At 34.4% G+C, this 15431-nt stretch overlaps 1 protein-coding gene across 16 annotated transcripts in view; it reads left to right on the top strand.

Annotated features, from left to right (window-relative positions):
• Window positions 1-14655, top strand: part of LOC105233318 (protein sidekick) — a 96733-nt gene extending 82078 nt beyond the window's left edge. For 4 of the 16 annotated variants that reach the window (XM_049455463.1, XM_049455459.1, XM_049455456.1 and 1 more), the window contains 9 exons: window positions 1931-2128; window positions 3784-3801; window positions 3893-5396; window positions 5503-7223; window positions 7287-7565; window positions 9241-9267; window positions 9854-10174; window positions 10287-10621; window positions 11520-14655. In XM_049455463.1, the coding sequence (XP_049311420.1) occupies window positions 1931-2128; window positions 3784-3801; window positions 3893-5396; window positions 5503-7223; window positions 7287-7565; window positions 9241-9267; window positions 9854-10174; window positions 10287-10621; window positions 11520-11762 (4646 nt within the window). In that variant the 3' untranslated portion in view covers window positions 11763-14655. Of the gene's footprint in view, window positions 1-1930; window positions 2129-3783; window positions 3802-3892; window positions 5397-5502; window positions 7224-7286; window positions 7566-9240; window positions 9268-9853; window positions 10175-10286; window positions 10622-11187; window positions 11221-11519 lie in introns of all 16 variants that reach the window. The other 12 variants (XM_049455464.1, XM_049455462.1, XM_049455455.1 and 9 more) reach the window with 10 other exon arrangements.
• Window positions 14656-15431: the final 776 nt, after the last annotated feature.

Below are 15431 nucleotides of genomic sequence, written 5' to 3'. Positions count from 1 at the left end.
TTTTGCTCTTTTCATTGGAGGTGTTCCAAGCTAAGCGCAGAACCCTGGGAAGGTATTGTCCGCCTTCTCCTACTATTACCAAAAAGAAATGCTGTTAGAGTTTCATTGAGATGTCACACTGATTTACCGATATACTATATATGTTGTTTGAAATGAATGTTTGAAAATCTTTATATTAGTTATATAGGGGTTAGGGAGATTGTTAACCCCATTTTACCCACTTTTGACATAAAAGCACATTATTATTATCAGAAGACTCTGTTTTACAGATTGTCCGATGTTGGCGGTAGAAAGTCGGTCATAATACGTGTCATGTAGATTTTAAGATCCATATATTCTGGTTATGGTCCGATTTCGATAATTTTCTGACGGAATACAGCACTCCAGATATCCAACAAAGTTTATCGTATGGATCGAGTAGACCCTGAGGTATAGGATTTCATCAAAAGATGGACGGTATCACTCCCATTTTCCAAGTTTTACACTTATCCCTATGAGGCCTTTAAGCGCAGTCTTGCAATTGTTTGCTTTTGCAAAACAAATCTCCGTAGACTGCCGAAGAACATTTATGTCAAGTTTCATTTATGTCATTTTTACTCAAGTTTTGTTAAAGCTGGCACGGAATGACTTACTTAGGCATTTACCCAAAATCCACCTTGTCTCGTCATCCTTTTACATACTTGTATATCTATCTCAATTACTTTTAGGTGTTATAAAGCACAATTAAGTGAACAAAACCAATGTACTCTGACTTAAACTTAAAACTTCAAGTGAGCATTTTGCAAAAATTAATTTCCTTTATTCCTTTGTTAAAAATAGAAAAAGTGCCGTAAGAGAATTGAGGTCAACATAAGTATATAATTTTTCATGTATCAAAACCTAAACATACAAACATACATACTCACATAATACAATCACAAATTGTGTTGAAAATATGAAATTACTTCCATCATATGCCCCAAATTTTCGTTCTTGGTTTCGAGACTGAAAATGAAAAATAAAATGGATTCCAATTAAAAACTGATTTAACGCAATGCCACACATATGTACTTGCCCTAAAAGTTCGTGTAAAGTAGTAAACAGAGCATTTTACAAATGTTGTTCTGAAAGAAAAATTTCATTTCACCACAATTGGTGATTTGGTACTTGATTTTCGTTAGAATTTTTTGAAAACACTCGTACATATTTAAGTATGTGTGACAGCAACCAACCAACAAGTGCAGTATGCATTTCTACTTGTATAGAACACCAAAACCAGAAATATACAAAAATTTTCACAAATCAAAATTTCGTTTTTTCTTTCTTCTCTTTCTTTTTTGCACAAACAAAATATTATGTATTTACACTGAACACTCACACGCATACTCTGGCACGTCTACTCACGCCAACATACTAAAACTCATATTCTAAAATCAACAACAAAATCAACTCTGGGTGTAAACTGAACTATTGACTACGCGCGTCTGGCTAAACATGATTTTCTACATAAATATGTCTGCTATATACCATATTTACAAATATCCTATTTACTCCTTTCCTTCCCCTTACTTGCCATAAATATATTAACTTTAAATTTGTTTTCATTTACAACTCAAATACGAATTTTTGCAATCGTTTTCGAACCAATACCATTTTTTTTTGCCCAATTACAATATTTGGTTTATATTTCCATATATATTTTTAAAATTTTACTGTGGTGATTGGTTTGATTTAAATTTTTATGTAATTTTTTATTATTTCTTCTCTAAAAACTGCACTAATACGTTTCGATATACACACCGCTATCGTTTCAATTACTTTTTTTTCAACCTTATTTCTTCTCTTATATGTTATCCTTTACCTTCCTGCTCTATATAACTATTTTCTTTTCTCCCAAACCTCACATTTTATCTCTCACTCTATCTCGTCTTCGAATCATTAACAATCACAGAAAAATTCGTAGGTCCAGTTCCAGAACCTTTACTCAACTGGGTGACGGAACTGAGCAACGTCTCGGCGGATCAACGTTGGACTCTATTGAAGAACCTCAAGGCAGCTACTGTATATCAATTTCGTGTGAGTGCCGTGAATCGTGTCGGCGAGGGCTCTCCATCAGAGCCTAGTAATATAGTGGAATTGCCACAGGAAGGTAAGTGATTAAAAAAATATATGTCTAAATATAGAAATTTAGTTCAAAAATTATGTAATCAAGTATAAACATCATTTTAAGTTTATTGATTTTCATTATTTATTTTTTACACTTTTAATTAAATTCACTTCTCGAAATAGTTACATGTAATTCTTAAAATGTTGCACATTAGCTGAGCTATTTCAAAAATCAAAAAAAAAAATATTTCAAGACTTTTATTAAGGGGTTACATGTGTTCATTCGAGTGAAAAACAGCCTTTTTTCAAAAATTTTTTTCTCATATAAAAAATTAAATCTTAAAGAGATCTTACGAGAAATATGCGTTTAAAGTCGGCACACTTAGCTTAGCTAGCCTCGAGCGCACAAGTTCTCAGAGCTGTATCTCCGAAACTATTTCTCGGATCAACTTAAAAATTTAAGACAATATTCTATAGGTGTTGTAGAATTTATAATAGTAAAAAAATCGTTTTTTTTAACCCATAAACCTATGTAACCCCTTAAATATATTAAAAACAATATTATATTATAATTGTTAAATCGCTCACTGTATAGGGTCTGAATTTGTCGTCTACATTAACTTATTTTTCTTCGAATCCAATGTATATACATTTGTCGATAGTTTTCGAATATATCCCATTTATTATGAATAATTAAGTCTGTTAAAAACGAAAACGAAACGAATAGTTGTAATGTAAGAAAAATTTCCACCTTGAAAGAAGAAAGCTTTTTGAGTCAACACCATCTATGTAGGCCGAAGGATAGACATAAAAAAATGTACACAAATTGGCACCACCAAAATCTTCTTCTGCACGTCTTGGTGGCACTTTTTCAAATCTGGCCAGTGTAAAAAAACATTGAAGACACAGTCAAATCATGATAGCATTTAATGGAACCACAATCCTCTGTGCTTATTAGTATCGGTTAAGGGGTCCTGGTGGTCTAGAACTATCAAAAACATCGATTTTTTGAAAATTCTAGACCAGCGGGACTCATTAATGAATCTGATTCGAAGATTATAAAGCGAAAAAATCGGTTATTTAGTTAGTAATGATTTAACTAAGAACTTGAGAACATATCCTTTTATTAACAACCAAGATAGAAAATCCGTAATACAAAGCTATAGAAAGAAAATAGTTTGGGGCCAGACAAAGCCTGTAAATACAACAAAATTTCTTGAAGAGAGTTAATTTCTTGCCTTAAAGCTTTTTGAAAATCCCAACGACAATTCGAAATAACACGTGTAATAATTTTGAAAGTCGGTACATAACCGGTTTTACAATAGGTTAAATAACACTTTAGGTATTGTAATTTTCCATGTATTCAATTGTTATATGTATAATAGCAATTCAGAATTCTAGTGAGCTTATATATAGAGACACCGTAGACACCTCGGCGCACTTAAGCTTTATCTCAATTAATATTATAAAAGATTAGAAACGGGTTGATTTTGAGTATTTATGTTGTTGCTTATTACTTAATCATAATTATTATTCTAAATACTTTTTGCGTAATGTTCTTGAAATTTTTTTGATATTTAATTTGAAAAACGTTAAAATTTGTTTATAAACAAAGCCAACACAAATGTATTAACGCTATTGTATCCCTCTTTGTCGTTATGCGCCTAAAATATTCCGGCTGTGTAAAATAATTTGTAGAATTACCGCTTCACCGAGGTACATACATATTTCAAGTGCAAATATTATACCAAAATTACTAGCAGAAACTTGCTAATCTTGTACATATATATTTCCCCTACCCCTTTAGCACCTTCTGGCCCGCCTGTTGGCTTTGTCGGTTCGGCTCGCTCAATGTCAGAAATAATTACCCAATGGCAGCCACCACTAGAAGAGCATCGTAATGGACAGATACTTGGTTACATATTACGTTACCGACTATACGGCTACAACAATGTACCCTGGACTTATCAGAATATAACCAATGAAGCACAACGCACTTTCCTGATACAGGAACTTATTACTTGGAAGGATTACATCGTGCAAATTGCCGCGTACAATAATATGGGTGTTGGTGCGTATACAGAGGGTGCCAAGATCAAGACGAAGGAAGGCGTACCGGAAGCGCCGCCTACATTTGTCAAAGTCAGTGCGATTAATTCGACTTCAATACGCGTACACTGGACACCACCAAATCCACAACAAATTAATGGCATTAACCAAGGCTATAAATTACAAGCCTGGCGTACTGAAATTATCGATAGCGAACCGCGCGATATTGAGGAGCGTATGATTACGGTGCCGCCAAGTTTACTCGATCCATTAGCTGAACAAACAGCAATAATGACCGGTTTGGAGAAGTTCACTGAGTACAATATTACCGTGTTGTGTTTCACAGATCCCGGTGATGGTGTTAGCAGCTATAAAATACCCGTGAAGACATTGGAAGATGTACCCGACGAGATAATGGCATTACACTTTGACGATGTATCGGATCGTTCAGTGAAGGTACTGTGGTCACCACCAAGAAACACAAACGGCATTCTTACAGGCTACAGTGTACGATATCAAGTGAAGGATCGCCCTGATACACTTAAGGCTGTCAATCTAACTGCCGAAGATACCGAACTCACAGTCACACAACTGCAAGCCACAACACATTATTGGTTTGAAATACGTGCGTGGACAAAGGTTGGCGCTGGACCAGCCAAAACAGCAACTATACAATCGGGCGTGGAACCGGTTTTGCCACATCCACCAACTAATTTGGCTCTTTCGAATATTGAAGCGTTCTCCGTTGTACTCCAATTTACACCAGGCTTTGATGGTAATTCGTCTATCACCAAATGGAAAGTGGAGGCACAAACTGCACGCAATATGACTTGGTTTGTAGTTTGTGAAATCTCTGATCCCGACGCAGAAACTCTCACTGTTACGGGACTCATGCCTTTTACGCAGTATCGTTTAAGGCTTAGTGCTACAAATGTGGTGGGCACATCGCAACCATCGGAATCTACTAAAGATTTCCAAACAATACAAGCGCGACCGATGCATCCACCTTTCAATGTAACTGTACGTGCCATGAGTGCAACACAATTACGTGTGCGTTGGATTCCTTTGCAGCAAACCGAGTGGTTCGGAAATCCTCGCGGCTATAATATAACTTACAGGCAGCTGGAGAGCGATACGCGGGTGCCGGCAAAAAGCGTAATGATCGAGGATCATACTGCGAATTCACATGTGTTGGAGGGGCTGGAAGAGTGGACGGTTTACGATGTGGTGATGAGCGCTTGTAACGACGTTGGATGTTCAAAGTGAGTTATATTTATTAAAATTGTTGTACATATTTTTATAAGATAATGTAAAATATATATTTGTATATAATATGTTTATATTTAATATTTATTATTTTCGACTCAGGCACAGTACTGTAGCTACTGAGCGTACACGCGAAGCTGTACCATCATATGGACCACTTGACGTACAGGCTAACGCCACTTCTTCCACAACCATTGTCGTACGCTGGGGTGAAGTGCCGAAACAACATCGCAATGGACAAATTGATGGCTTTAAAGTATTCTACGCAGCTACGAACCGTGGTGGTCAAGTATTACATAAAACTATATCCAACAATGCCTCTTTCACCACTACGCTTACTGAACTGAAAAAATTTGTCGTCTATCACATACAAGTACTCGCTTTTACACGTCTCGGAGATGGTGCCTTGAGTACACCACCAGTGCGTGTGCAAACTTTTGAAGATACTCCCGGGGCGCCATCAAACGTTAGTTTTCCTGACGTGTCCTTTTCGACTGCACGCATTATATGGGATGTGCCTGATGATCCAAATGGAGAGATACTTGCATATCAAGTTACATATTCTCTTAATGGGAGCGCCAACTTAAATTATAGTCGTGAATTTCCACCATCGGATCGTACATATAGAGCAACACAGCTACTCGCCGAACGATATTACATATTTAGCGTGACAGCACAAACTCGTTTGGGTTGGGGTAAAACCGCTTCGGCACTTGTCTATACAACGAATAATCGCGAACGACCTCAACCGCCTTCGATGCCACAAATTTCACGGAGTCAAGTACAGGCCCATCAAATAACATTCAGTTGGACACCTGGACGTGATGGCTTTGCGCCGCTACGTTACTACACCGTACAAATGCGTGAAAATGATGGTCCTTGGTCGCTCCTACCAGAACGTGTCGATCCAGCGCTCACTTCTTACACGGCTACAAACTTGAAACCATATACCACTTACCAATTCCGCATACAAGCCACCAACGATTTGGGGCCATCCGCTTTCAGCCGAGAGAGCATAGTTGTGCGCACATTACCAGCAGCACCATCCTCAGGCATAGGTGGTCTTAAAGTAGTGCCTATTACAACCACATCAGTGCGCGTACAGTGGAATGCTTTGGAGACCGCAATGTGGAATGGCGATGCAGCCACCGGTGGATACCGCATTTTGTACCAACAATTGGCAGACTTTCCAACAGCGTTACAAGCTACTCCTAAGACGGATGTTATGGGCATTAATGTGAATAACGTGGTACTCTCAGATCTGCAACAGGATCGTAATTACGAAATTGTTGTGTTGCCATTCAATTCACAAGGTCCCGGGCCGGCATCACCCCCAGTTGCTGTATACGTTGGTGAAGCTGTGCCGACCGGTGAGCCACGTGCCGTGGATGCTGCACCCATTTCAAGTACAGAAGTGCGTTTGCGCTGGAAACCGCCAAAGCAAAGCATGCAAAATGGTGATCTTTTAGGTTACAAAATATTCTATCTAGTTATTGATTCACCACAAAAACTGGAAGAGGGACGTAAATGGGAAGAAGAGATTGAAGTGGTATCAGCAACAGCGACTTCGCATAGTTTAGTGTTCTTAGATAAATTCACAGAATATCGTATTCAACTACTGGCCTTCAATCCGGCTGGTGACGGACCGCGCTCGGCGCCAATTACTGTTAAAACCTTACAAGGGCTCCCGAGTGCGCCACTCAACTTACGTTTTGAAGAGATTACAATGCAAAGCTTAAAAGTGTCTTGGGATCCACCACGGTTTCCTAATGGTGAAATACTAGGCTATCTAGTTACCTATGAGACCACTGAGGAGAACGAAAGTAGGTTTTTAAAAATTTAAATAAAAAAATTCTTACACTAATACTTTGAAATATTTTTTACAGAATTCAGCAAACAAGTAAAGCAAAAAGTTTCCGGCACATCCTTAAAAGTACAAAATCTTGAAGAGGAGGTCACTTACACCTTTACAGTGCGTGCACAAACAATCGAATATGGTCCGGCTATTAGCGAAAATGTCACCACTGGTCCACAGGAGGGTTCACCGGTGGCGCCACGGGATTTGATCCTGACGAAGACATTGAGTAGCGTAGAAATGCATTGGATTAACGGACCATCAGGGCGTGGCCCAATACTAGGTTATTACATAGAAGCGAAAAAACGAGGTAAGCGGATTTTTATTCGATATCAGAATATTTAAACTTTTTTACAAACTAGTGCAATCGAATTATTTTATTGCGAACTATTTGATAGCGATATAAGAAAAGTCATTTGGTGAAAGGAGTAAATATTATATAAAATAATTATACTTTAAAGTTCGCTTATGAAATATTTTTCTATAAAAAAAAAAGAAACACTCTTCGAGTCATCGAAAGAGGGTATATTTACGTAGGTTTATAATTTGACATGGGGTATCCAATATTATGTAATTCGACTTTAAAGTCCTAATGATGATTTATATTGTGACATTCACTGTGTGGCTTGTGGCGCCGTCTTGTTGGAACTACATATTGTCCAAGGCCATATCATCCCATTCCGGCCAAAAATATTCGGTTATCATTGAGCGGTAGCGATTCTCATTCACAGTACCTTGCCGGTCTTGATCATCAAGGAAGAAATACGGCCAAATGACGCCACCGGCCTATAAACTACACTCCACCGAAATTTTTTCGGGATGCAATGGAGACTCATGGAGTACGTGTATTGCTGCCTAACCAATAACGCATATTTAGCTTATTGACGGAGCCATTTAGCCAGAAATGAGCCTCACCGCTGAAGATGATTTTTCGATGAAAATTCGAATCATTTTCAAATTGTGCTCAGTCCAATTCACGAACATACAACGATTCTGTTGGTCAATCGACTTCAGTTCTTTGATCTTGTATGGATGTAGGCCAAGATCTTTTCACAAAATTCGCCAAACGAAGTCACAGAGATGCCCAACGCTTGAGGACGACGTGTGAGAGACTAATTTGGGTTTCCCCAAATTGATGCACTAGTAGCAGCAATATTCTCGATACTGCGGGCACTTCTTTGTCTTACTGGCACGGGAACATTTTTTACTGTGCCTGTGGATTCAAATTTTTCCACTAGACGCTCAATTGTTGATCTGACAGGACGATTATGAGGACCATAAATTGGACGTAGCGCTCTTTAAGTTTAGGCCACTTACTCCAGATTTCGGTAGTAAATTTTAGTAATTTCGACCCGTTGTTGAATTGTATATCTTCCCATGATGAAATGGCATTTACTGTCCCTATCGGTCTATTTTTTGCAGGGTCCCTATGAAAAAGCCCAGCATATGCTATAGTGATCCAACCTGTTTGTTCGGAGGTTGTGCCGCTGCCTTAGACAATAATCCATGCCAAATTTTGTGAAGATATTTTGTCAAAAAAATTATCCATGAAGAACATGATTTTGATCTATACAATTTATTTGGATATTATAGCGTTCCTTTGGACAATAATACTCCGTGCAACGTTTCGGCGATTCCGACAAATTAGTAGCTTCTTGTAGAAAAAAGAAAGTGTCCAAAATTTCAGATCCATAATTGAGGCGTTAGTCTCTTCAGGGTATAAAAACTAACAAGATAAGCGTAAATCCCAAGTATTTTCTAGCAATAGCTACTCTAGCTGGTATAAAAGTAAACTATGTATTATTCCATAATAAACTTGATATAAAACATTTGCTAAGCTCACACTTTATATATTTATTTATGTATATATTTATGGACATATTTTTGGTGAATTGGTTTTAATTTTGTAAGTTTAATCTCTTCGTCTCTTTGCTCTCTTACTCCTTTCAATCCTAACAAAAAAAAAACAATACAAAATGCTTAAGTAGAAAGAGGAGAACCATCTTTTATTTGTAAGTATTTGCGTGAGTGCAAAATGTCATGACTAAATTTATATATAACAAGTCACTAACAAAGGCACACCCACAAATGTATTATATTATATACACAATTAAATAGTTGTTTTATTTTGCGCAAAATTTAAATTAAAAAATAAAAATTCTATATTTTTGTGTATCATTTATTTCCATTGTGTATCTATTGACTTCCAGCTTCAGCTGCTTTTAAGCGCATAGTTGCTAAAACTCTGCTTCCGGCGAAGTTAATCTCAAAATCTCTTTTTTTCTTTCTGAAACTAAAAATTATTATTATACATAATATCGTATAATATTTATTTACATTGAAATACCAGCTTGAACGGACTGAATCTATAAATAAAGTTAGCTACTCAAAACAGATATAATATTAATGGCTGATTTTAACCAAATAATGCTAAAGTATTCTGCTAATTTTTGCAATTTAAAAGCTACATATATTTTCAGGAAAAATTTTAATTTTTATTAGTTATTAATTTAATTTATCTAATACATGTATATTATTAATGTAGTGGGTCACAAAATAATCCCATTAAACTAAAAACAATTATTTTTTTCTCCACAGACGACTCCCGTTGGGAGACAATCGAACAGACAAACAGCGGCACTATACAAGATTTCACAGTCAGCTATCAAATTTTATTACCATCAACTGCTTACACATTCCGTGTGATTGCTTACAATCGCTATGGTATTTCATTCCCCGCCTATTCTAAGGATTCGATTTTGACGCCATCGAAGCTGCATTTGGAATATGGTTATCTGCAGCACAAACCATTTTACCGACAAACTTGGTTTATGGTTTCGCTAGCAGCCACTTCAATTGTCATCATTATTATGGTCATTGCTGTGCTATGCGTGAAAAGCAAAAGTTACAAATATAAACGTGAGTTTGTTTTATTGTTTAAAATAATTTAAACAAATTTTTGTTTCGTCACATAAATGAGCACATTTACTATACATATATATGTGTGTTTTTTATCACACTTCAATTACAGAAGAAGCACAGAAAACCCTCGAAGAGTCCATGGCAATGTCTATTGATGAACGACAGGAACTAGCGCTTGAATTATATCGCTCACGGCATGGTGTCGGTACTGGCACGCTTAACAGTGTTGGTACCTTGAATCGTGGTGCATTAGGAACTCTTGGCAAAAAATCTTCTAATCGGCCGCCGACAAGTTTGCAATTAGGCAAAAGTCCGCCGCGTCCATCTCCAGCATCTGTCGCATATCATAGCGATGAAGAGAGTTTGAAGTGTTACGATGAGAACCCGGATGATAGCAGTGTTACAGAGAAGCCATCAGAGGTGAGCTCCTCTGAAGCATCACAGGTAAAAATTACACCAAAGTTAAGGGTATTATTTGATTAATTCATAAGTATTTAGATGTCATGTGAATTTTTGGAAGCCAATTTCTTTTTTTTTCGAATATTAACAACATGATGAGAGACATTATTTATAAGTTGAAAGAGACTTATTCATTATGGCTATTAAACTCTCTGAAAGTGCAGGGCGAGATAAATTTTAAATATGGAGAGATTAACTAAATTTCACTGTTAATGCTATTGTGTATGTTATGTTCCGTTATGTCCGATTATTTGTTTAGTGTTAATCTTAAGCAAGAAATACAAAACGATTAATCAGTTTGATTACTTTTCTGTTTCACGTAATTATTCATCACACAGTTCAGATTCAATGGGAGCCTAAAAACTGAATTCTATATACATATAAGTATAACTATAAATCATAATATAAAAAAAAACATAATTTGTTATTGCAAACATTAATATCCCGCAAAACGCTTAAAATGTTCAGTTAGCTTTCACTTGCCCAATACATAGGGCTCACTTGAAATATCCATTCAACTAAACTTTCTTCATGTCTATTTATTTTTCAAGCTGAGATTGATAAATCCTCTGGAAGTCAGATAAGTATGTATATACGTGGCTTAGATTATTATAGCTGTGACAAAGCTGAATGCCTTATAAATAACATATATATAACGGTTGAATGAGAATGTGTTACTGATTATTCATTTAAAAATTGTGTTCAGAAAAAATGAGACAGTTTCAATTGATTCATCCTAATGCAAGATAACTTACATACATACATCAGTATCGAATATTAAATTTAATTATATTTATACATTTTTTTTACCAATTTTTAAATGCTTTTATTTTTAATTTGGTCTTTGCACTTCCGCACTTAACTATATTGTGTATTATTGCAGCACTCCGAGAGTGAGAACGAGAGCGTGCGCTCCGATCCGCACTCGTTCGTCAATCACTATGCCAACGTGAACGATTCGCTACGACAATCGTGGAAGAAACAGAAACCAGTGCGCAACTATTCCAGCTATACCGACTCAGAACCGGAAGGCAGTGCTGTTATGAGTCTGAATGGTGGTCAAATTATTGTGAATAATATGGCCAGATCGAGGGCACCGCTGCCTGGTTTCTCCTCCTTTGTTTGACAATCAACGGAGTTTTAACTTAAGCATTAAATATTTAGTAATATAGTAAAAACTAGTAGAAGTAACTAACAACAGAAACATGTATCAATTCACAGGAACAGAAATTTATGCGCAATTGAACTGACTAGTATGTTAACATTTAACAGTGTCCGGAAAGCTGTTATTTTCATCGGACTAGATTTTTAGTTTTAATTTTATTGAATTAATTACTTGTTTGTTAATTAATATTTTGCAGATTTAGATTATTGACTGTATATGTTAAGCTATATTTTTTTTTTTTGTAAAACTATGTTATATAAGGCTCTTAATATCGATGTGCTTGTGCGTACAAATAAAATAATAGAACTATAAATACGTTAGTTCCGCCGATATAAATATTTTACGACATACCATACATTATTCACTTATAAAAATGCTGTTACTCCTATGCATAGTAATGTGACACATACATACATATAAGCTGTATTTGAACACCTACACACCGGTGCATGCAAATCCATAATTCTATAATTCAGCAAAATAGCAACTGTAAATTGTGATAAGTTTAATTTTGCATTTTAATCTAATATTAATGTTAAAAAGTAAATTAAAAAAAGTGAAGGTTAGACAAGGTTTCTATGCTACTATATTTTCAATTAAATGTTTCGGTAATTGAGTGGCATGAATATTTTTCAGTTGTTGGCAATAAAAAGTACATTTTTACATTACATACATACATATGTATATATAAAAGTATTGAATTGAAGCAGTCCCTTATTTTCGTCCTTTACCAAACTATATACAACATTGCGTATACTTTACTAATTCACTAAATTAAGCGCCTGTCTAAAACGTTTATAAATATGTTTGGTAAGACTTTGACATAAGTAAAGATCAACTCAATTAAAATAAGTCTGTATTAATTCCTTTTTCGTTAGTACTGAATAAGGTTTTTCAAACATTTTTGATTCATTATATAAAGTTCTACGCCACTTATGTATTAGAACTGTGTGTGGACTGGCAAATACATTTCTTTCTGGCATTGCTGAAATACGAGTATAAAAGAATACTTAAGACTCATATAAGAAATAATCGGCTAGATAAACATTTGACTATTCTTTTTTACTTCTTCTTTTTTAATAGTTATTGTCAGACTGTGGAACAGAGTTTTATAAATAAATGATACCATTTTCTTTGGTATGAAAATTTTTAAGCAAATTTAAATTTTACACAGCATCAATATAAAACCGAAAATGTTGACATTTCAATACAAAAATATAAACAAACGACAAAATTTATGCCAAAAATTAAATCCTTTGTTATAACAATAATATATAATTAGTATATTCTGATTTTATTATAAATCAATGATAAATGTATCTAAATATTCTGTAAACTGTAGCTATTCATGCCTCTCAATACCGGTCTTCAAATTATAGTTTAGACTTAGTTATAAATATTTTAAATTTCAGCCTTTTTATATATATTTATTTTTTTACATTTTATTTATATTTGTATATATACAATAAAATACTAAGTTGAATTTTTTATTAGCATTTAGCTTAACATAATTTTAATGGACTGTAATCTCATTAGTTGTACAACTAATTGAAAGTAAGAACTGTAAATATTTTAAAAATATATTTTTACGAGCATTTTTCATTTAAACTAGCTAGGTATTTCAATTTCACACAAACTCGTATCGCTTTCATGTGGTTAACACGTCCTTATTCCCTACAAGTGCATTGATGTCATTAATATGATATAAGTTTTTAAATATTTTATCCGTAATTTTATTAAATTGCTTTGCAACAAATAATTGTATGTATTTCACACGAATTCGTAATTGTTAATCTTCTGCAAAACCCTTTAAACCTCTTTGTCCACTCCAGAATACACTTACACGTAAACACACATTGACAGAATTTTATCTGCAATCATAGTATGTCTCATGTGTAACAAAAGATTAATGATTTAAAAATCAATAACTGCAACTAATGTTAATTGAAATTAAATGGGTACTATTGCATTGCAAAATAGCAAATAAAATTAACAATAAATGCAAGTAGGCGTACATACTACATTTTCATGAAATTAGTATATATAAAAAATGTATATATTAAAATTGATCCTGTAGCACCACAGTGCACATAATTACAAATAACAATATTATATATTTTTTAAACATTTGAAAAAGTAGGAGTACAAATAACTCAAAAATATTTGGAGTTGCCTTTAAAATTGTAATTAAAAAGAACTTTAAATCAATTTGAACAAAATTTTGAAAAAATTAAGAGCAATATCTAAGTATTTGCATTTGTGTACATCTACGTATTTCCTAAGCATATAATTAATGTCACATTTCAATGGACTGATTAATATTATTACACACTAATTTTTGTAAAGTACATATAAAAGTTGTGAATTTACAAATTAATTTCGCTCAATCTATTTTTATATAATGAAATGATTTTTGACGTACTTTTTATACACTGCCTCCTTTTGATATGCATACGACATTCAAATGAAATTAAAAAACTTACATTTCATATACAGTTAAGCACTATTTATTTTTAACTCGGTAGTGAGATGCGCTGATCTTAAATATTAACATAGGTAGAGTAGGTCAAATTGAATAGTCAATTAAGTTCGTTAAGTGAGATTGAATAATTGAAAGAAAAAACAAAATAAACGCAGAAATAAGAACAACAATCATTCAATATTAATTAAAGTAATTTTAAATAAAAAAAAACGCACGAAATTGCACTGATTTGTCGACTCCAATATTGTATGCATGTATGGTCCTTATATAATAAGTTAGTAATAAGAGATTTATAGGTTAAGCGCAGTTAAAATGCGATAAAAGTATTAAATTGTACTTGAAATAAAAAATTAAAATAAATTCGAAGAAAAAATACATAAAAAGATGTTTACTTCAATTAATTTGACAACGATTAAGGTATACACTTCTTATATTGATATCGAAATACATAACAAATATAATTAAAAAAAAATATATATTTAATATAGGTTTTTGCTGAATACCAGTTCACTGTATTCCACTTAAACATTGGCTTTTCGATAGATGTTTGTTTTTGCTGTGAAATAGCTCAAAAACAAATTTTGAAAAAGTGAACGTGGATCCGCCCTCCAATAAGTTTAATGTACATACATATCTCCTAAACCACTTATGCTACAATTAGCAAATTCGCTCAGAACAAATATTATAAGAACTCCTACCGACAGTGTGAAAATGGATGAAATTGGAAGAGAACCCCTCTAACTCAAATATAACGGTACTTTAAAAAACTACTAGAAGTGCAATAAATCAATACCAAATACAGCAGAGACATTTAATTTTACCGCCGAGATGGTATGAGAGAGCCTTATGGGAGCCGATGTGAAAATCGGGCGATGGGCGTGCCACCACCCACTTTTTGGGGAAATCACATATCTCGACAAAAATTAGCACGTGGCATTCTTCTCATATTTCTATGTCACAATGTGAAAATGGGCGACAACAATCACGCCTACTTCGCATTTCTTCTTTCACTTTCCTGTATACGAATCAAGAATCAATCAATATAACGGGATAAAACTTTACACGATTAATGCTTTTAGTGTATGACACCTTTTCACCAAAAATTATTCAAATCGAACAAAAATCTTATCAAGCCCCTAAGTACCGAA

Source organism: Bactrocera dorsalis, chromosome 4 (assembly GCF_023373825.1).
Source record: "Bactrocera dorsalis isolate Fly_Bdor chromosome 4, ASM2337382v1, whole genome shotgun sequence".
Lineage (NCBI taxonomy): Eukaryota > Metazoa > Arthropoda > Insecta > Diptera > Tephritidae > Bactrocera > Bactrocera dorsalis.
Note: the sequence above shows the minus strand (reverse complement) of the source record. Positions and strands in the feature narration are given on the sequence as shown.